We start from the raw sequence: 23,769 nt of genomic DNA, 5'->3' as shown, positions 1-23,769 counted from the left end.
ATACACACCTAAAAACATAATCGCGGAGAACTGGGATTCGAACCCACGGTTATATCTTTCTGATCAGCCAAGGGGACGCAACTCTGCACAACGAATTGGGGCTCCTTAGACGACTGGGCAGTCCGTGCCACGACTGTGAAAGACATATATTAATGCAAAACCAATCTAGATTTTGATAATAGCAAAGTCTATCTACACTGTAAAGAAATTGTCGTAAATTTACGATAAAATCACTGACGTCATGTTTGCCAATCTGTGTGTGATTTTAAATTCAAAATGTATTTACATTCAAAATATAAATTATAATTTACATTTTTTCTGTAAAAGCACACTGATTCCGTATTTCAGCAAGGAAAGAAAATTTCGCCCGTCACATAGTTGCCGTTTTCGCCAAATGCGGTGCCGTTTTCGCCAGAGAAATCGGTGACGTTTTGCTGAGGTGCTGGTTTAGCCTGCACCCAAGAAAATTACCCCAAACTGTCAGTATTTGTATTAAATGCATATATAGAATTTGCAGATTTGTAAAAATGTATTATTCCACACCATCAGTTAAATATAATACATAAGATGTGTTTCTAATTGACATCATGAAAGAAACCTTAAGTAAACTGCAATCATGTTCCTGTGTACGTTCGTTATAAAGATGCACGTATCTAAGCCTCTTCTTATTTTATGTCATAGGCTTTAAAACGATTCCCCCCCCCCCCCCCCCCCCCCCTTTTATGTTAGCCCATGTGTGGAAATCAATTTCTTATGATTCACCCGTAGCGGAGGTTTCGAAACGCGTAGATTGTAACGGTATTACATGGATAATCTAGACTTTTTCAAACTGTTAGGTCTGTGAGAGACTTCCATATTTAAAAGGCACCTTGGTCTCCCCAAATATTGTTTTATTGTATAGTTTTCAGTTTGAAAGTATGTAATACATTAGAATTGAATAAAATGGAGTATTTTGGTTACGTTTCTATTTTTTCTTCATTTAAGCCCAGTTTTTAATGTTGGGTTTAATTATTATTTTCCCTTAAAGAGACCATATATCGGTGTATTGTCTCTGTGAAAGGGGATAAAACTCGTCGTTAGGCCCTGCATTCCAGGAAACTATATGTATTCAGCATAACGGATTGGTCATTTATGGTTGTATCGTATTTTGCTAACCATCCGGGATTCGAACCCACACTCTCAGAGTGAGGTACCTAATCGCCATTAAAGAAAGTCAGCGATCTAATCCACTCATACACTAAGGCTTCAACTGTAGCTAATGGTTTATTTTCCGGATTTTAACGTTGTGAAATCTAACCAATGAAATGTTCCGTTACTAAAGCCTGAGGTCCTTTCTGCCGGCAGATTTGTGTTCTGTTAAACCTGAGAGAAAAGCATGGGAAGGGAGGAAAACATAACAGAAGATGAGGCTGCACTTTACGACAGACAGATTCGTCTGTGGGGTCTTGATGCCCAGAGAAGGTTGGTGAGAGAAATGGCTCTTTAAAATCTTAGCGATGCGAGCAGTACGTGTCAGATGTCATTGTCATGTTTGTTGGTGTTCGTGTTATTGTTCAAATACTGGTCGGTTTTGAGTGAATGAAGTGTTTCTACCGATGTGGTGTTATGAAGGAGCTAAACTTGTATCCCATTATTAAACCCACCACAGATAGATGACTCTGTAAAACTAGATAAGAAGCTTTCAAAAGAGATTGTCAATGTCACACTCATCTTGTCTCAATCTCATTTGAAGTTTTATTGAGATTGACACGAAAGGGTTAAAACGGTACCTCAGCAAAACGTCACCGACCTAAAAGGTTACCGATTGGCGAAAACGTTACCGATTGGCGAAAACGTTACCGAGCCTAAACCGAAAACGCTTACTATTGCCTGTCGAAAACGGCAGCAAATCTTATTTTTACCAATACACCAATAATTGTGAAATGTTAACACTTTCCATATCCAATAGAAACCTTGGCATAAAGTGCAGGGTTGATTTACGATTCCGACTATATCTGAGCTTGTGTTTATGAATCACTATCAATTATTTCTAAAATGGATAGAATCATCATTAAACCGCCCCCCACTATTGGCCATTATCATGCCTGTTGTCAAGTGTCAGATGACGTCATCATGATGTTCAATAGTGACGTCATCTGGTTTGCCAATCAACATGCTGTATAATGTGACAATTGTGACAAGTGGACCCACAATAATAAAGCATGTAAATAAAGCATATAATCTACTACATAAATCGTTCTTATCGTTATTAAAAATAGAGCTGCCGTTTTCGCCCGACAAATAGTAGCCGTTTTCGCCAAATGAGGTGCCTTATTCGTCCGAGGAATTGGTGACGTTTTGCTGAGCTGCCGTTTTAGCCAGCACTCATATTAAATAGGTGAAACCAAAGATGTATATAGATATACGTATATATACGTCTTGGGTGAAACCAAGAAACATGAAATGGAGAATCTTAGAGTTCCTTTAGTAGGTCATGTAGGCCAAGGACCGAGTCACTATCAGTGTATTGTTATGTACCCTGTTTTTCAAGCAGTTAAGACAACATTGATGTTATTTCGAGGGATGGATGAATTAAAACAAATTCTTGTTCATTGTTCTTTTTCATCTTGACACGAACACCAAAAATCTGAATGATGACACACTGTTCTGACAGTATACAGTACTTCAGAAGGACTCAATGTTGACAGGACAGATGTGTTAACTGTCAAGTCGGCAGCTTTGATGAGGTCAAACCTCTCATTATAATGTGACAAATCACTATCAATATGTTTATTCAAAAATGGTACTGACTCGTGAAGATCCGGGTTAGAATAGGTCTTCAACAACCCATGCTTCCTCTAGGACTAGTAGAAATTTGCCGTTTGTATGGGTTTTGCTAAATGTTATCATTATAAGGACTAGTGGAGTAAAAATGTTTAAAAACATCCGCTGAATAGGATGTTTTGGACCTGATTTTCTATGTGTAAAATCAACTTGCATTTCAGACTTCGTGCAGCCCGTGTGCTTTTAGTTGGAGTGAAGGGTCTTGGAGCAGAGGTGGCCAAGAATATCGTCCTTGCTGGAATCAAATCTATCACTCTACTTGACAGTTCACTTGTGAGGACATTTCACTGACTTAATAGTGAACATCTTTCTGGATATTTATCATGTTAATAGTAGCATACATGCACAGGTGACCTCCTTGTGTGAAACTCTGCAGTTCACTTAGCAGAGTTCAGTCCCTTGAGCACCCAAGAAACCTATGATTGTGGGTTCGAATCACGGTTCACCCCAATTATGTTTCTAGGTTTGTCAGCACCATACCCGTGCTCGTGGGTTTCACTGAAGTGGTAAACGTCTGCGACCTGCATCACTTCGGGCTTTCCTCCCACATTAAGCTGACACACTGTGATATAACTGGAATACTGTTCAGTGCGGCGTTAAACCTAACTCACTCATTAATAGCAGACTGGGTTGTTCATGCAAGACTATCTATCATTATGACTGTGATGTGGCATCCCAATATGGGCTATATGTTCTACTAGTACTTTGTCCTGATTTTTGTTTGTTTTTTTTGTTCTTTTACGAAATTGCAAGTAAATTATGAACATATGATTTCTTCCTTCCTTCATACTAATCATGCTAATAATATTCCAATTAAGGACTAAAATTTAATAGACACTGGTAAAGAGAAGGTCATTATTTAGCCTTACACCACCTTATAGTGAGTGAGTGAGTTTGGTTTTACGCCGCCTTTAGCAATATTCCAACAATATCACGGCGGGGGACACCAGCTTCACACATTGTACCCATGTCGGGAATCGAACCCGGGTCTTCGGCGTGACGAGCTAACGCCTTAACCACTAGGCTACCCGACCACCCCACAACCTTATAACTTGTAACTTGTATGGCTGAAAATGTCAGTTTACCAAAGCCAGTCAGCATCCTAGATGTGCCACAAATTTCATGATGATGATGATGCTTGCTTTCATCTGCATCAGGCCCATGTCTATATGCTTCACCAATGGGTAACCATTTATGACCTGCATTCCTTATGTTACTGTCCCCGCAAACAAATATCTGACATGCCATGATATTTTGAAATACCAATGAAGGAGAAGAATTAGAATAGACAGCTGAAATGTGGACCTGATGGTAAACAAAAACATTGACATGTTTTAAGAATAATATATAAAGTGATTTCTCAGGTCATTCTGTATATTAGTAATGTAGTGATTTCTCAGGCCATTCAGTATATTAGTAATGTAGTGATTTCTCAGGCCATTCTGTATATTAGTAATGTAGTGATTTCTCAGGCCATTCTGTATATTAGTAATGTAGTGATTTCTCAGGCCATTCAGTATATTAGTAATGTAGTGATTTCTCAGGCCATTCTGTATATTAGTAATGTAGTGATTCCTCAGGCCATTCAGTATATTTGTAATGCAGTGATTTCTCAGGCCATTCTGTATATTAGTAATGTAGTGATTTCTCAGGCCATTCTGTATATTAGTAATGTAGTGATTTCTCAGGCCATTCTGTATATTAGTAATGTAGTGATTTCTCAGGCCATTCTGTTTACAGGTTGACGATGAAGACTGCACATCTCACTTCCTTGTGTCAAGAGCTGATTTAGGCAAAAATGTAAGTTAACAGGACTGGATTATACTGGTGCTGGATGGAGGAGATAGTTGTAATAGTTTTTGTTTTCTTTGTTGTTTTTGCTCCACACTCAGCAATATTCCAGCTCTTTGACAGCGGTCTGTGAAAAAATCAAGTCTGGACCAGACATCATGAGCATCGATCCACGCAATTGGGATACGATGACATGCATCAACCAAGTCAGGGAGCCTGACCACTGGATCCTGTTAGTTGCCTCTTACTACAAGCATAGTCGCCTTTTACGGCAAGCATGGGTTGCTGAAGACCTATTCTACCCTGGATCATCATGGGTCTAGTAGTAATAGAACCCTGTGGAGAATCCAGGTAGGAATTGTTCCCCAGCAACCTATGCTGGTTGTAAGAGGCAACCAAATGGATTGGGTGGTCAGGCTCTGTTCTGGTCATGATATGACATGGTACAGACCGCCGTCACATAGCTGGAATAAAGTTGAGTGCAGCGTAAAACAAAGAAACATACAACAGGGAAATAAAAAAGTTCTAATACTGTGCAATGTTTTATCTTTGGTACATAAATTGTCATCATTGGTCATATCTGAATTTTGTCGAGTAACCAGCATTAATTCCCTATCTCCAGCGTGCTGAATCCTCCCTTCATCGTGTCCAGCTGCTCAACCCGATGGTGCAAATTTCAGCTGACTCCGGGGATGTTGTCGCCAAGGACGACTCCTTCTTCTCCAACTTTGACGTCGTCTGTGTCACTTGCTGTCCAGCAGCCACTCAGTGCAGAATCAACAAGATTTGTGCCGACAAAAAGATTCAGTTCTTCAGTGGAGATGTCTTTGGTTACTATGGTTACATGTTCAGTGATCTAGGAGAACATGAATACGCAGAGTGAGTTGTTGGTTATGCAGACGTGTTGTATTTTACTGCAGTTGTTGAGGATTTGTAGTGGACTGGTCACTGTCAACACTTCACAGGCTGGTATGCACTACGTCCCCTTATACCCGTGAAGATACGGGCTAGATTTGGGCATCAGCAACCCATGCTTGACGGAAAAGGCGACTATGCTTGATGTAAGAGGCGACTAATGGGATCGGGTGGTCAGGCTCACTGACTTGGTTGATGCATGTCATCGTATTCCAATTGTGTGGATTGATGCTCATGATATCGATCAGTAGATTTTCTGGTTCAGATTCGATTATTTAAAGACTGCCTACATATATCTGGAATATTGCTGAGTGCAGCGTTAAACAACAAACAAACGTCCCCTCAATTGTGAATACATATGGAGTGCAGTGGTGTACTGCAGTCTAGTCAGCTAATCAAGGTCAGTGTATTCAGGGTGGTGAGTGAGTGAGTTTGGTTTAACGCCGCTTTTAACAGTATTCAAGTTATATCGCGGCGTGTCAGCTTAATGTGGGAGGAAAGCCCGAAGTGATGCAGGTCGCAGACGTTTACCACTTCGGTGAAACCCACGAGCACGGGTATGGTGCTGACAAACCTAGAAACATAATCGGGGCGAACCGGGATTCGAACCCACAATCATAGGTTTCCGGTCGTGCCCAAGGGACGCAACTCTGCACAGCGAATCGCGGCGCCTTAGACGACGGGGACACCCGTGCCCCCCATTCAGGGTGGTGAGAAACAAAGTGTATACAAGATCTTGAAGTGTTGACCAACAGGCATGATGCACTACAGTAGACTAAAGTATGGCCAGGAGGGGATTAAGTGAAAAAGAAATTTGAATGACCATGATGACAAGAGTCGCTTCCCTTACTTGTAATATTGAAGTGATATTTGTATAGCTAAATGTTGACAGAACAGAAACAATAGTGTTTGTAAGTCTTGGGTACCCTTAGGGCGGTCGGGTAGCCTAATGGTTAAAGCGTTCGCTCGTCATGCCGAAGACCAGGGTTCGATTCCCGACATGGGTACAATGTGTGAAGCCCATTTCTGGTGTACCCAGCCGTGATATTGCTGGAATATTGCTAAAAGTGGCGTAAAACCATACTTACTCACTCGCTTGCGTACCCTCAGGAATATGTCGGGTATTTGTGGGTGGTCCCCGGCATAAAAATATATATATATGATTGAAGAAAATGGTATAGGGATGATGTGAACTTGTGATAGTATTTTTTATTAGAATAGAGAGATATGTTGAATGTCCTGAGGTCCTTGATACATGCTGCTATAGTACCTGAATCTAGGGACCCCTTAGGTTCTTAATGTTTAACATGATGTCATTACAAAGCATCCTTGCCTTTAATGCTTAGTTTTGAATATTGATGTAGGATAGAATGTATTTGTGTTCATATAATGATTGTTATATATCCCAAATGTCCACTCTCCAATCTGGCAACGACTTAGGGGATTGCAGGGTAGAATGGGTTCCCAGCATCCTGTAGTGATCATAAAGGTGACCACATGGATCAGGTAATTCACTGTATTGTCTGGTCCAGACTTCATCATTTAAGATCGGCCATCACATGTGGTGTCTTCTAAGGCAAGTAACTTTGTCCAAAATGTGCCTCTGTTCACCCAGCAGTGGATGGGAACCTGGTAGGATGAGATGACTATGTGGTTGTTACCTCACAGGCAGCTTTGGTTGTATACTCCCCAGGGAGCTGAGAATGAAGATCAAATGCACTCTGATCCATTGACCGGGGTAATAATAGTGTAGCGCTACGAGCATCCACTTTATGAATGGAATTTTGACGCATTATAAATGCACATATTATTTTATCATACAGCTGGAATATTGCGGAGTGTGGCGTTTTACAACAAACAAACGAAAAAACAACCTAGCAAGGTGTTCAGTAAAGACTCTAGTTACCATCTGTAACTGTGGCTGCTGGTTGTTTTCTGGGTAGCTGTTTGCTTCAAATATCAATAATGTATGTATGTCTCGCTGTAGGGAGGTTGCAAACACGAAGGCCAAGCCAGATGAAGATGATGAGACAGGTGAACCATCACCCAAGAAGGCGAAGACTCAGGAACCAGATACTCTTGTTGTTAAAAAGGTAATTAGAATTGTCTCCTATCTTCATGTGAATAGAATGTCATTGCGGAATACAGAGTGCATGTCAAGATTCTCATGTTATCATGTCAGAACTGAAGAGCTGACAGTTGTGGATTGGGTGGTTACTATGTGGACCTAGCTGATCGTGTGGAGAGTTGCTCTTGCTGTCAACCACAAGGTTGACTTGTTACTGGCTGCTGTGATTCAGTTGGAATATCGCTGTGGATGGTCTGTCGACAGTATTGTGCTGAGTGACTGATGTAAGGGAGATAACTCTAATACTTGGCAATTTGGGAAGTACCTGTAACAATGATGGCGTTTGTTTGGAATTGTTGGAATTATTTTGAAATGTTATGAATTAAGAAGATTGCGTGTATGGGTTGTCGAGGTTAGGACAGTTAGTTGCAAGAATGTTTGACTCGTCTTTGTCAGTTCTGTGTTTGAGTTCAAGCAATGCACTTCACTCGTCTCTTTCAACTGCTGTACTGGAATATTCTACATTCTCTCCTCACTGACATGGCGGCATCTTCCTTAGGCAAGGGTGTTAACTGACTACAAAAGTGCAGTTTCCTTTCTTGCCGAACTACACTGGAATGTCAATAGAATGTCCCTCCTATTGACCATTGAGATTCCACCTCTCATACCACAAGCATTTGCTTCAAACAAACTAGTGGCCCAGTGAAGATGATCTGATCGATAATCAAGATCTATATTGTAATAAAATGAGTCTTTCCTTGCCATGTGCATCAAATCATTTGAGCACCTTGATTCAGAACATGAAAAGATTTGTAAATATCTGTTGATGCCTGGCTGACAGTACACATGCTTTGCAAATCCTGCAGTCGATCGAAATATGCACTTTGAATTCCTTGTTGTTTACAAACTGGATGTCTAGTTCGTTGCTTAATTTTGATTTGACTATGCATAGACTCTTTAGTCCAGCCAAAATGTAACTCCGCAATACCAGCCTAGTTCGGCACTTTGGAAACTGCACTTTTATAGTCAGTTAACTCCCTTGCCTCAGGAAGATGACATGGAGGTTGTGCGGTCAGTTTCATTAGGTTTGTGCAGCATAATATTATAGAAATAATAATGGTAATGTCATTAAAATATTATGTTACACACTATGTCTTTAGTGCCAAATGTGTCAGGTAGTGATATATTTGTGGCTTTTCAGTGCATGTCATTCAAGCGGCTTGAGAATGCTCTCAATGTTGATTGGAGCGTAGATGATATGAAAAAGAGACTAAGAAGAACACCAAGCACATACTTCATCATGCAAGGTAAGTTTAGGATGAACAACTGCTGAAAATGCAATAATGATGTCTGCAAGTTGTCTGAAAAAAATTTCTTTCATATAATTTTGCTCCACAGCTACCACAATATCAAACGTTTCTGCTTGCTGGATTATGCTAACCCTGAAATACTTTTAGAAAACACATATGTTTTTAAACCAGTTTCAAGTTTAGAGTTCTTTTATTAATTTAAAAGGGGGCACCAGTGGCCCAGTCGTCTAAGGCGCCGCGATTCGCTGTGCAGAGTTGCGTCCCTTGGGCAAGCCAGAAACCTATGATTGTGGGTTCGAATCCCAGTTCGAATCCCAGTTCGCCCCGATTATGTTTCTAGGTTTGTCAGCACCATACCCGTGCTTGTGGGTTTCACTGAAGTGGTAAACATCTGAGACCTGCATCACTTCCGGCTTTCCTCCCACATTAAGCTGACACGCCGTGATATAACTGGAATACTGTTAAAAGCGGCGTTAAACCAAACTCACTCACTCACTATTAATTTAAATAAAAATAAAAACGCATTGTTTGTTTCAAATGTTGCGAAATAATGCTATTTAATTCAAGGCTACTGTTAACAAACTTTGTTCAGATAATATTGTTGCTGTTATCTGGTTTGGGATGTCTTTTCAGTGCTTCTAGACTTCTACGGCAAACACAAGCGGAGACCTCTGATTAAATCTAAGGCTGAAGATGTGACGGACCTGAATGGACTAAGGGAGACAACTCTAGACAGACTGAAGGTGGACAAGAAATATGTGCCAGAGGACTTTGCAAGGTAGAATATTGTTAGAGGGTGAAACAACAGTGACTTAAGCTGTACATCACAATCAGAGAGTCAGAGCACGTTGTTTTCTAGAATATACATAGTATTTATGAGATATTCATAAGATTTAGATCCATAGTAGGACACCAATCAGTGGTTGCCTCATTCTTGGCACATTTATAAATCAAGTAATTATGTCCTGTCCTGTGCGGATTATTGGATCTATGGCTCATTCTTGACCTGTGCTACTCCACGTCTTCAAATGGGTCCGATTCTCACTGTTTGTACATGTGTATACAGCTAACAGGTCACACAGGTGGTCGCTGAGACTCACTGGGCAGGTGACTAGAGCTGAGTATCGCCTGGTATCTTGCGATACACCTCATCAAATAGTATAAAATGATGAAAGCATTGAAATACGTCTCCTGACACTTGAGGGAGAACAGTTACTTTTCTGTCCACAGCCCTTGACAGTTCCCCTTCAAAGTAATGAAAGGGAGCAACTTGCATGTACATCACTGTAAGGTAATTCAGTACGGTACGTGATAGGGTTCAGCAGGCTAAATTTTACCCAAACATTATATCGGTACTGTTCTTCAGCTTCCCAGGGTATTTGTTGTAAACCAATGGTACAAAGAGATTTGGTAGCTTGGAGGTTTAGCTGTTGCTCCTATGCCTGATTTCCACACATATGTATGTGCTGAGACTGTTCTGGGGGAAACACCCTACTCACTCACAGAGTGGTAAATCAGTCTGCTTTTATGGATATTGAACCTTTCTGCTGCAGTTTCTGTTTTGCGGAGCTGAGCCCTGTGTGTGCTGTCGTGGGAGGAGTACTGGGACAGGAGATTATTAAGGTGAGAGTTCACTGGAGGAATGGTGGGCTTGGTGCTGTGTCTTGTCGAAGGTATGAATTATGACGTGAAGTAAATAAAATCATTTTCATCCCATGTTATCCTTATAACTGATTTTTATAACACTGAGAACAATATACTACACACACAGTCACAAATAGGTTCAACAACAGGAATGTCGGTGGTATGTTTCTGAAATAATAAAAATTTATCGTCAAGGTAGAAAATGGAATCGGTCAGTTTTGGCTCTCGTCACAAAGATTTTGGCAGCAATCTTCCATGAATTTATGTTTTCAAATCATCATCATGAATCTATTTTGGCTCCATGAAAAGACCATTGCATCATTGATTATCATAAACTGAATGTTGAAGAGAACCATTATTTACCAGATGGTACTATTCCTAATGAAATACAAAATATGAAAGTCTGGATTAAGAAATCGTGGGTGCAGAGTATTGTGTTGCGTATGTCCAGATGTTATCAGCTGTAATATTTAGGATTGTAGTATTTCAGGACCAGAAGGTGTCCATGTGTAAAATGTCATTTTGAATCACAAACACCGCCAGTATTTTGACATCTGCTGTCAGGTCACAAGCTGACATACCCATATTCGACGTAATAAGCACCCTGCTCTTATAATCACCCAAGGCAATATTTGCTGATATATTGGCTTGTGAACAATCCCAATTAGCACCCCTTCCAATTGATCAATATACACAAGACTTATCTATTCGTGTATAATACATGTGTTATATGCATCCTTAATTATGGGAAATTAAATTCTGGAAAAATATATCTGTGGTATGTAAACATTTCAGGCTGTCAACCACGAAATTTACAATCTTTCAACTCTGTTGTTTTTCACCTAAATAGTATTCTAATAAGAGCCCCCTATTTCTAATTTTGAGAGCGCCCTGGGCACTTATTATGTCAAATATGGTAATTCTTGTGAATTGTGGAACGCTCTTGTAGTGTTTGGATTCTTTTGTGATTCCATATTAGTGTCAATAAATTAGAATAATTCACAGTGATTCAAATGAACAGGATAGGATAGGATACATCCAGTCATTTTATTAACCATTGGCTTGCCTGCACCAGGTCAAAACACCATTCCTCGTTTTTATATAACTCAGAAGAGATTATGGGTTGGAATAGCTCTTCAGCAACCCAAATGGATCAGGTGGTCTGACTCGGTGACTTGGTTGATAGTGTGTCATTGTACCTCAACACCAGGATTGTTGTTCATAATATCAATCACTGGCTTGTATGGTCCGGACTCAGTTATATACAGACCAATGTTAAATAGCTGGAAAATTGCTGAGTGTGGTGTTAAACAACTTGCAGACACCCTTTCCGGGATATTGCTGCAATGTTAATGACTGCTGGAACTCCTCACTAAATCACTGTATATTTGCAGGCTGTCTCCCAGAAGGACCAGCCCCACAACAACTTCTTCTTCTACAATGGCATTGATGGCAACGGCATGGTTGACAACATCGGCAGCAGTCAGCATTGACAATATGACAATTGATGATTGAAGTTTTACAGTCGATCCAGTGTAAAATACATCCAATGAGAGTTAATGCATTACTCATCACTGACATTTGATGCAGAAAGTTTGTTTAAAACAAGACAGCAGGCTCATATTTCTTTCCAGGCATTGCAAACCTTCAACAACAAAATGTAATAAACATATACCAGGTAACCAAACTCAGGAAACTTTTCGTTCATTTAGAATACAACAGGTTGCACACCTGTACAATTATTTTGCCATCCAACTAAATTTACAAGTTAGGCTTACAACCTCTTTCTTTTTCAAAGAGATTTAGCATCAGGTGTCTTGAGATGTTAAGTGAACTGTTTGATTGGCATTCTAGAAGTTGGTGAGTAAGTTAGAAAACGTACAACTTTATGGATAATATTTGCAATAAACCAGAAGTTGTTATCCATAAAGTTTTCTTACTGTCATAAGTTGGACTGAGTTTGAAAATGTTCCTAGTATTCTGGTCAGTGCTATGCTGTGATCTAAATCAATCACTCAGAGTGCTCAATGTTCCTGAACAACAGTTTTGGAATGCCTGGTCCTTGATTTGAGATGTTTTGCGGGAAACAGTGAGGGATGCCTGTCTGGAGGCTTCTTCCTAAACTGAATGAACCATCTTTTCTAATTCAGAACCAAAACCTACATTATCTGTCTAGTTCACTGCCAACAAGATATCATTTTAGCTCAGATGACGTCATGCCAGGTTTGTCATCCATCACCGTTCACAAGCCTTTTTCACTTTGGACTGACCTGTATCAATTCCTGCTTATGAATGGACTGTGTAAGGCATCACATGATCTTCTTGGAAACCACGAGACTGGGCGGAATCTTCTCTGTGAATGGTAACAATCCTAAGTAGCTTGTTCAAAGCATCTTTGGACAATGTACCAATGTTGCTGAGGCAGCAATTTCAAGTGATAAAAGGGACCAAGTTGGATCAAACTTGGCCATTGTGTTGATGACTACAATCAAGGTGTCTGCCTAGTATTTCCATACTTGTGCAGGGTGAGCTACAGTACCCTGGCCCCATTGCTTGACAATATTGCCACTGCTTCCACTTGAGTTTCCATGTTGGAATATATTACAGCTTTTTTGTTTCATTTTGATTGTGTTATTTGTGCTATACATCAATTGTTTTGAAGTTCCACTTTTCAGATTAAACATTCATAAAGTATTGTTTAGAAAACTAGAAATGGCTTCATTTGGCCTTTGAAAACTTATTTTATCAGTTCAGTTTAGTTGCTGGACATTTTCAAATCTGAGCCAACAGAAATCAAGCACACATGTTATCATCTTCATTGAAACATTGTCAGTTTTGGCATGGTCACTGCTTGTGACTGTTTTGTAATAAATGCAATATATTTGTGTTCTTGTTCTGTTATTGGTGTTCCCTGTGGAGATTCCGGGTTAGAATTGATCCCAAGCAACTTATACTGATCATATGAGTGGACCTTATGGATAATTGGGTAATCGAAATAGACCTGTGAAGATCCGGGGTAGAATAGGTCTTCAGCAACCCATGCTTGCTGTAAAAGGCGACTCTGCTTATCGTAAGAGGCTAATAACGGGATTGGGTGGTCAGGCTCGCTGATTTGGTTGATAGATGTCATTGTATACCAATTGCATAGATCGATGCTCATGATGTCAATTACCAGATTGTCTGGTCCGGACTCGATTATTTACAGACCACCGTCATATAGCTGGAATATTGCTAAGTGCAGCAATAAACAACAAACAAATATGGATCGGGTGGTCAGACTCTGTGATTTGGTTGAGGGTGTGTCATCATACCCAGACAGTGGGGATTGTTGGTTGCCAAAATCACTGTGACCATTGCTGAGTGTCGAGTTGAACAACAAACGAACAAAGTTATTGATATATCAGAAAATTTATTTCATTGTCAAAATGGCAGTTTCACTATTCTAGAGACTGAGTCTCCATGAAGATCCAGGTGAGAATTGTAAGAGGTGACTCTGCTTGTAAGAGGCGAGGAATGGGATTGGGTGGTCAGGCTCGGTGGTTTGGTTGATGGATGTCATTGTATCCCAATTGCATAGATCGATGCTCATGATGTCAGTCACTAGATTGTCTGTCCCAGACTTGATTATTTACAGACCGCAGTCATATATTGGAATATGGCTGAGTGTGGCATTAAACAACAAACAGTAACAGTTGCACAGTAACTCATAATGACATAGAACTTACAACTTATACAGTGAAATACTAAAAATAGTATTTGTATCATTGAAATACTGACAAATTCATAAACATTCCCTGCAATCGTTTTCTGATTGTCTCGCTTAACCCAACCATTATGTATCAACGTTTGACATACATGTTAGTCTTTAGGTAAGTCCAGCACTGTGTATTTATGTATTTCGTGAAGGGAAATGTAACACAAATATAATTGAAGCCTTTGAAAGGCATTTAGAATTGAAGCGCTCATAATATCAACTTCACTTAACATTTATGAATGCTTCAATCAATTATTAAACCTAGACTTGACGGTGTTTGTCAAGTGAGTGTGAAAATTTAACAACGTATTGGCAATATTTCAGTTATCATAAGGTGTATCATAAGGCGTATCTTTTCTTTGAAAAAAACCCGTCATAAAGACATCAAAATCGAGTTCCACTCACTGTCATTTAATCGATGTTCATGGTGTCAATCACTGGATTGTCTGGACCAGACACGACTATTTACAGACCGCCGTCATATAGTTGGAATATTGCTGAGTGCGGCGTTAAACAACAAACAAACAAACAAACAATTTGTGAAAAGTTCCATCTTTAAATAAAACGGTCCGTTTATTGTTTTTATTCTACTCACAGACATGAATATTTAGTTAGAAACAGCATAGCCATAGTGGATATTTAAAGGTGAATGAAATTGAAAAATAGTTCTTACATCAATAGTCTGTTGATAAGGGAGATAACTGCAGACAGCAAGATCCCATGATGCACCTTTGTTTACAGGTGCTCCAATATGGCTGCTCGGCCCTCGTCACCTGGGGCAGCCAAAGTGATCAGCTACCATCGGCGGTTGGACAGGACGCCAGAAAAACAGTTTCATGAATTACCCGACACTGACAAAAAATTAATCAGTCAAATTCGGCGAGCAACAGAGAAAACCGTGACATCTGTCGGGAAACTAAAGGACGATATAGAAGAACGGTTTGTGATATGAACAGTGTTTTAGTAGATTTATTAACTGAAAAATCTATGTGTATATCACATAATTCTACAGCACATGACATTGCACAGTTATGAACACCCGTGAAACATTTATACCTTATTGATTTCGAAAATCGATTGGTGTACGCGTGTCATGTTCACGTGACACCTAATATTCAACTATCAAAACATTTGAATAAATTCTCGGAACACTGTATAACTTGCCCAAAAGTTGGCACTACAGCTGGGTTATTAGCACTTAATCAGATACAAGACTTTGGTCAATTCAACTTTGCAAGTTTGATTCAAGTTAATCAAAACCCAGTCGCTTTATTATGTAATGAAAGACCCCAAAAGCGTGTATTATTGAAAAATCTTGTGTATTAATAACTCAACACTGATAAGGAGACAATACTCAAACACCACCAACTACACCTGTGTCGAAATGAAACGGTCGGTTGTACATGCAGTTTCATATGTCATGGGTTCACAACTTCACGTGTGTGGTGAATGAATCACTCGGAGATATGCATTGATAATGACAGAGTTCATGTTGATAGGGGAGTTTCAGCTATTTGGCTGAAATTGTTTGAAATGATACACAGTTGGAACAATAGAGTGACGTCATAAGCTTAACTATCCATCTAGCAGCTAGTGATCACACAGAGGTAGTGTCCCCGTTTTACATAGGGTATACTAATTACAAAGGCTAGACCTTGACTGGAAAATGTCTGCAGACAGCAGAGCCTTAACCTTTATTAAACCATTTCCAATAGTACCCATGGTACTTGAAGTCAACACAGCATGTCAGCGCACCAGGAGTGATTGTGTCTGGTATCTTCTCAGTTCTTGGATAATTTTAACATGTTTGGGAAAAGGTATTGCACCAGTGAATCATTTTTATCATCATGAGTTATACATTTGAGTGGATGAAATGACACTGCACTACTGTGCAACACTGAGGGGTTCCAACCACCAGCTGTTCTTATCTCAAATACCTGTTAATCAGACATCTGACAAAACATCTTGAAAAAAAATAACCCTGCAAGATGTATGGTTTGTGAAGGTTTAAAGGGAACATCTCCAACTTGAAAAGTTTTGAAACATGGATGAGCAGTGCAAAATGGTTTTACTCATGGAACACATTGTTAATATTGTCAAATATATTTCAGTTATCATGCATATGTATCACGAGACTTTGTGTGTTGGTTTCAAGTTCATTGTTTGGTTACTGTCATTGAGTTTTGTACATAGTTTACAGCTGATCTAATTTGTATCAGGTTTTTTTTTTTTGTCATGATGTTATAATCTTTGCAATGTTACTACTCACTGCAACATTGTTGAGGTATGTTTTCAAATGTTATACATGACATGTGGAATAAACAATATATACACCAAGAACAATTGCTATTTGAGTGTATGGTGCAACATTGTTTCATTGTGTTGGACTGTTAGTAGGGTTGATGTCTAATAGAAATAATAAGTTATTAAGGAAAGAAAGAAAAAGTTATTCAATTTATTATTTTGGTATTAAGATGGTTATATTATATATGAAAATATCTGTCTGTGGGTTTAATGGATACATTACTTCTAACCTTCTTTTATATTTTCATTCAAGAATGGCTAATTGCCTAATTATGACAATGATTTGTTTGCAGAGAGAAAACCATTGAAGAGGAAAGATCTCTACGATTGGCTGTTGAAGAAAGGTTGAAAGGGCACTTGGTTGATATGTACAAAAGTTCTGATGTTAACAGTGAACTAAGAGATAGGTTACCAAGGGCAAATAAAACAGACATTTTAACATCAGAGATGGTGCCTACCAGAGAGCAAAGCAAGCAGAATGGTCCAGCCAGAAGCCAAGTTACTGAAGCAATGGACCCGGCAATAATGAAACACAACCACATAAATGGTCCACCTAGGAGCCAAGTTACTGAAGAGATGGTGTAAGTAATATCTTATCAGTGTTTATATAATATCCCTGAGGGGATTCCTTAGAAGAATAGATCCCCATGGACCACAGAATATGTCCAAATGTGGGTTAGAGGCTGGTCAGAAATAAAACATAGGTGATTAAAAACATTCTTGGTCATATGCTGTTTTTTATCACATCTATTGTGGTAATGTGAATGCCACAACTCCAAAAGAAATAACTGTTGTGTTTTTGTCTAAATCATTTCTTGTTCTAAAGCTGAAGGGTCTGAGTTTCAGTTTCGTTGTTGAACAACATGACATAAGCACCACAATTGGTGCCCTTGTTCACAATTTATTTGTGGTTAAAGTGGTGACCAAATGGATCAGGTGGTCAGACTATGTGACTCGGCTGATAGCATGTCCATGTACCCCAAAGGTGTGGATCGTTGCTCACAATATCAATCACTGGATTGTTTGGTCGAGACATTATTATTGAAAGGCATGTCCATATAGCTGGAATATTAGTGAGTGCAGTGTTAAACAACAAACACATTTTATTTTACATTAATAGAACACAAATTATTATGAATCATGTCTAACATGTAAACAAAATGTTCAAGACAAGACACTGCATTTAGGTACATGTACAACAGCATGAGGGTTTGTGATGAACAAACCAATACTGTAAAGGCTTGGGTTATCACTGATTCTAAATAATGCTGAGAAATGTTATTATAGTGTTTATGGTTTGCATACTACTGGAAGAGCTGACAAACTGTGCCCAATTTAATTTGATGATATCTGCCCAATGTCTTACCAATACCAGTGTTTTTCAGACCTAATCCATTGATGTTCTTGTGTCTGTTCAAGGGAGATAATATTATGATTTCCATACAGGAATGAATTACCTCCCTTTTACTATGATTCATACATTTTTTCTGGCGATGTGTTAGCCAGCTGTGACAATGTATGAAGTGACAGCTTGTAGGTGTTGTAGGTTATTGTTTTCCCTCATATTAGATTGAATGATTTATCCTTTAAGCATGTGTTAAGGTGTGTTTACCATCAATATTTCGATAATCCAACTTAATTAATTCTATTTTAATAAATGTTTAAGATATTTTGAGAGAAAAAATATCATCCTATATTTTGTATCATATTAGTAGTGTTTAGATATTCTGAGTATTGATAATTTCTTTTGTTTATTAGAAATGTAATATTGCTTTACACTGTACTGGTTAAGAATGCTTCTCACTGCCAATACTCCGTGGTCTTGTGTGTACTGTTCTCTAGAGGAACATAGTGTAGTCTTGACTTCAACATTGTTTAAGTTTATGGAGATATAAATACTAATGTAACAACCAGTGTCTACACTGAATAAATCCACATACCTCCATAAACGCAAAAATATAATTTAGTCAACAATAATATTTATGAGACCTTGACTGGAGGAAGAATTTGTGTACAAGACAGCAAGTATTGATGATGAACGGTTGTTTAGCTTGACATGCTAAGAGTGAAAAATAAATATTAAATAGTGTTCTGAATTATAAAGACAATGTCATGAATGCAGTTAATTTCACCTCTGATCACTATTAATGTCCTGCGTACCTTGTGAATGTCGAGTGTTAAGAACTAAAACTATTTTAATTACCATAAATAGAATAGATTTTGTTATCAGTTTTGATTTGAATGACTGTAAGTAAAATAAATGTCATCCGAGTGAAGCTGATGCTTCGGAAGTGGATGTATACAGTGATAAAAACTATCTGGGCGGATTAGATCCCTAGGGGATTCCAGGGCAGAATAGGTCTACAGTGCCCCATGTTTGCCATGCATGGTGACGACCAGGGCAGGTCTACAGTGGCCCATGTTTGTCATGCATAGTGACGCCAGGGCAGGTCTACAGTGCCCCATGTTTGTCATGCATGGTGACGACCAGGGCAGGTCTACAGTGGCCCATGTTTGTCATGCATAGTGACTCCAGGGCAGGTCTACAGTGTCCCATGTTTGTCATGTATGGTGACTCCAGGGCAGGTCTACAGTGCCCCATGTTTGTCATGTATGGTGACTCCAGGACAGGTCTACAGTGCCCCATGTTTGTCATGTATGGTGACTCCAGGTCAGGTCTACACTGTCCCATGTTTGTCGTGCACGGTGACGCCAGGGCAGGTCTACAGTGCCTCATGTTTGTCATGCTTAGTGACGCCAGGGCAGGTCTACAGTGCCCCATGTTTGTCATGCATGGTGACTCCAGGTCAGGTCTACAGTGCCCCATGTTTGTCATGCACGGTGACGCCAGGGCAGGTCTACAGTGCCCCATGTTTGTCATGTATGGTGACTCCAGGACAGGTCTACAGTGCCCCATGTTTGTCATGCATGGTGATGCCAGGGCAGGATAGGTCTGCAGTACCCCACATGCTTGGCCCCTGGGAGAGGATAGGCTCACAGTACTCCATGTCTGTCCCCTGTGGGGATATCTGGGACAGAATAGGTTAACAGCCCATGCTTGGTCGATGTAGCAATTCCAGGGCAGAATAAGTCTGATGTGAACTGTAAGTTCATCATCAGTTTGGTCAGCAGTGTGTCAGCAATGGTTTGTCCATGTTATGAGAGTAGAGGACAGAGATGTACTTGTCTGAGTTGGAGTCTTATCCAGACTCTGTGAATATGTGACTCTCACCCCTGATAACTGATGGCCCACAGTCTTTCACAGCACCATCAACACGTACCTCTCACCCCTACAGAGGAACTCTCACAGTGACATCAACATGTGAGTCTCACCACTGATGGCTGATAGCCTATGGGCATGCTAACAGTAACATCGACACATACCTCTCACCCCAACAGAGAAACTCTCACAGTAGCAACAACACATACCTGATCATTCAGTGAACAGGCTCATGAAACATCTAGACCCTGTCCCTGAAACAGTATTCATCTTCTGCTGATAATGCTGATGCTTAATCAAATGCTGATGAAAGATCTCTTCACTGTAGCATATGGAGTGTAATATAGCTGGCTCAGGTAGTGTTTAGAAGCAGTAAAAATCACTCCGTGTATAAATATATTTATTCCTGTATGTGTATGCCACTAAAACTAACACATGCCACTAATATTGTCTGCACCGACCCAACTGGGTAGAAGTAGATGTTCTTATTGGTCCGCTTCACACTCAGGAGGGACACAAATGTAAGTGATTTCCAACGTGACCCAGGGATTATTAGGTGAGGTGAGGTGAAATGGGGTTTAACGTCGCGTCCAAGATTATTTCATTTATATAGCGATGTGCATGTACGTGTTTTTATGGCTGCTTGTACTAGTCCGGACTGATGCCGATTTATAGTACTAGCTCACTGAGATACCATGCCGCAGTTTAACATGAATACCCCACTCAGACACAGTATACTGACTCTGAGCCGACCAGTCCTTGTTTGACCCCCCTAATGCCGAGCGCCAGACAGGGTAACAACAAGTACCATCTTTTTACGTCTTTTGGTATGACGCGAACTCCAGACCCCAGACCTTCCGCTCTACCACTAGACCACAGAGGCGGTCCCAGGGATTATGAAGATAGGTATGCCCCTTGGACTTGTGTGTGTCAGCAAGAAGAGTACCTTTTGTCATTCTTTTGGATGAGTTAATGTCATTTCACCTTGAGGTAGATGAAGCAGTTGCAGTTTATTAAGTTTACGTCCCCCCTTTTCAATGAGTTGAATTACCACTTTATTTTGTGAATCATACTGTTCATTACGTGAACATATGTTCCATTAGCTTGAAATTTACTTTTGTGATGTACATTTCTCACTGACCAATTATATTCCAGATATACAATGAACACTTTTTGTAACCAGACAGTATAATTACAGGATTAAATTGCGTGCGTCAGTACGGATTTGTTGACATGGTATTTCCGGGGTGTACATGCTCACGGTAATATCTTTGCGTTGGGGTAAAAACATCAAAACTCATTATGGCGTGTATAAAGTGCATCGCCTTTACACAGCTGTTTCTTTTGGAAAATGTGCTCACTATACTCAAAAAAATATGCTGCTGAGATCAGAATATATTTTTGGGGAAATACTTATATTTATAAATATTAGTCCATACATACATGCTGTGATGCATATCTGATACGTTTTTCTAAATCATCCCCCATCGAATCGTGCACATTTTAATCCGTACATACACAGCCTTTTTCTGGAGCCCCGATGATACCATTTTCAATTTTTGACTTTCCTGTTTATATTGTGAATCACTCTGTACATGTGTTCTTGTACTTGTGTTCCATTAGCAGGAAATTTACTTGTGTACATTTCTCACTGACCAATTATAAATGTTTTAGGCATTGTTTTTAAGCAAATATTATTTCTAATTGTGCCCTTGAGGCCTTGGGAGTGGGAACATATTTTGTTCATATCATTACAACTTTATCTTGGTCATTGGGACTCTTATCAGAAGGAATTTTGTCCCGTGATCAGCTGACAATTTACACCTCATTCAACATATTGAAGTGCATCCACTTTATGTGCTTATGGATGTAGAGTTGAGTTATACAACATACTTCCTAGTTGGCATATATATATATATATGCTATATCTGCCTATCACAGTGAAATACACACTATATATACCATGTAGTAAGTTCTCGGGAAGCAGCTTGTATATCAGTCACATGCAGGTGTCTAGCGTGAAATAGATATCACTGTAGATATATGGTCTAGCAACGGCATATGTAAAATAAATTGTATGTTGACTAGGCAGAAACTTGTTTTAACAAAATTGCAATTTGATCATGTTGTTTATTTGTTGTTCAACACAGCACTAAGCAATATTCCAGCTATATGACGGTGGTCTGTAAATAATCTAGTCTGGCCCACACAATCCAGTGATTGACACCATGAGCATCGATCTACGCAATTGTGTTAGGGTAACATGCATCAACTAAGTCAACAAACCTGATATTAGTCGGCTCTTATGACAAGCATGGGTTGCTGAAGACAAATTCAAACCTGGATCTTCCCTAGGTTATCATGTTGATGATTTACGTGGGGTTTTCCTTATATATTTAGTTGCATCTCAGTATAATGAAGGAGTAAAGACATAATGCATTGTTTATGTTCTCTGGCATAAAACAATACATTCTGATGTCGCTGAGATGGTATTGATATGTGATATTCACTGACTGTCATAAGAGGTGACTAAGGTAATTGGATGGTCAGGCTCGCTGACTTGGTTGATACAGGTCATTGTATCCCAGCTGCATAGATTGATGCTCAATTGCTCATGATATCAATCACTGGATTGTCTGGTCCAGGCTTTATCATTTACAGACCTCCGTCATATAGCTGGAATATTGCAGAGCTTTAAACAACAAACAAACAGAAAAAAACATGCATGGCATATCATCTAAAGGCTACAGTAAGATAGATAAATTAAGTTCAAGTCCATGGATCATTGCTCATCTTATCATCCACTTGTTGCCTGGTCCAGATCCTGTGCATCCATTTACATTTGGTGCCTCATGTAGCCATTTCTACTGAGCATGGCTCAGCCAGTTTCCTAAACCATCACTGTGATAGTGGATATGGATAGTGGATATGTATAATGGATAGCAATGTGTACATCTTTTCTTACCTTTCTAAAAAAATTCTGTTGCGATTGTACTATGTTGAAAATAATATGTACTACTCAAAAGAAGTTAAACAACCCCCTCTTCTTTCATATTACTATAGAAGTTAAAGAATATTGATTCATTCAAGAATTGGGTGTTCTTTAACCTCTTCTGAGTAGTATATATTTGTAAGTACACAGACAAGATGAGTTTACAGAACCAGTGGCTTGACTCTCTGCTGTGCACGAAGTGGCATTAATCATCAGATGATTTATCAGCAAAATGTTGATGACAGTGGGTATGCAGGTAACTGAGAAGATGCAGCAGCAGCTGTATGCTAGATGATATACAATTACTGCTACGTATTGGGATGTGCATGTTATTATATGCTATTGTCTATGGTTTGTGGTCACTGTGATGATAGAAACAGTCTGCAAAGGATGATTCACTGACTGACAGATCACATGTATATCAGTTTGTGAAGGGGGAAACCTATGTGCATTCTCAATGAGGTGAGATGTTTGAAGGAGTATTTGTTATGTACAGTAAACTACGGTTATAACGAACACGCTTATAACGAACTGACGGATATAACAAACTTGTTTTTTGGTCCCGACTACTTGCTGTAGTCATGCTGTATATGTACTTATAACGAACGGTATGGTTATAACGAACTAAAATTAGTAGTCCCTTTGAGTTCGTTATTACCGTTTACTGTATATCAACTCTTAATAGAAACATCATTGCCTGATGCCAGAGCTTAAGATTTGGATTGGTGTAAAAGTTCTAACTCAAATGATTCTACACAAGGTAAAACTATGGCCAGACTCAGAGTGTCAGTATCAGAGACGCATCAGGAGCATATTACTCAAATATAGAGAGTCTCTGATGTTTTCCAGTGCCAATGGCCTGTTTGACCTCAAGAAATCTGAATCACTTTTGATGAAGTATACTCTTAAAACAAGTTAAAGAACATGATCATTTGGAATGCTGTGTGT

The 23,769-nt window shown here is 39.4% G+C and overlaps 2 protein-coding genes across 2 annotated transcripts in view; both read left to right on the top strand.

The window, feature by feature from the left end:
* The first annotated feature begins 1,333 nt into the window (after positions 1-1,333).
* On the top strand, positions 1,334-13,402 carry LOC139442632 (SUMO-activating enzyme subunit 1-like). Its single transcript, XM_071223492.1, has 9 exons — positions 1,334-1,461; positions 2,985-3,096; positions 4,564-4,623; positions 5,237-5,493; positions 7,517-7,622; positions 8,799-8,904; positions 9,541-9,685; positions 10,461-10,530; positions 11,946-13,402. Exons 1-9 carry the CDS (start codon positions 1,376-1,378, stop codon positions 12,042-12,044), a joined length of 1,041 nt encoding a protein of 346 aa, XP_071079593.1. The 5' UTR covers positions 1,334-1,375; the 3' UTR covers positions 12,045-13,402.
* A 1,654-nt stretch (positions 13,403-15,056) lies between these two features.
* LOC139442684 (uncharacterized) overlaps positions 15,057-23,769 on the top strand; it is a 72,326-nt gene continuing 63,613 nt past the window's right edge. Inside the window, exons 1-2 of the mRNA XM_071223559.1 lie at positions 15,057-15,244; positions 16,903-17,190. Of these exons, the coding sequence (XP_071079660.1) occupies positions 15,057-15,244; positions 16,903-17,190 (476 nt within the window). The remainder of the gene's footprint in view (positions 15,245-16,902; positions 17,191-23,769) is intronic.

Source organism: Haliotis cracherodii, unplaced genomic scaffold (genome assembly GCF_022045235.1).
Source record: "Haliotis cracherodii isolate W230 unplaced genomic scaffold, xgHalCrac1.p SCAF_5, whole genome shotgun sequence".
Lineage (NCBI taxonomy): Eukaryota > Metazoa > Mollusca > Gastropoda > Lepetellida > Haliotidae > Haliotis > Haliotis cracherodii.
Note: the sequence above shows the minus strand (reverse complement) of the source record. Positions and strands in the feature narration are given on the sequence as shown.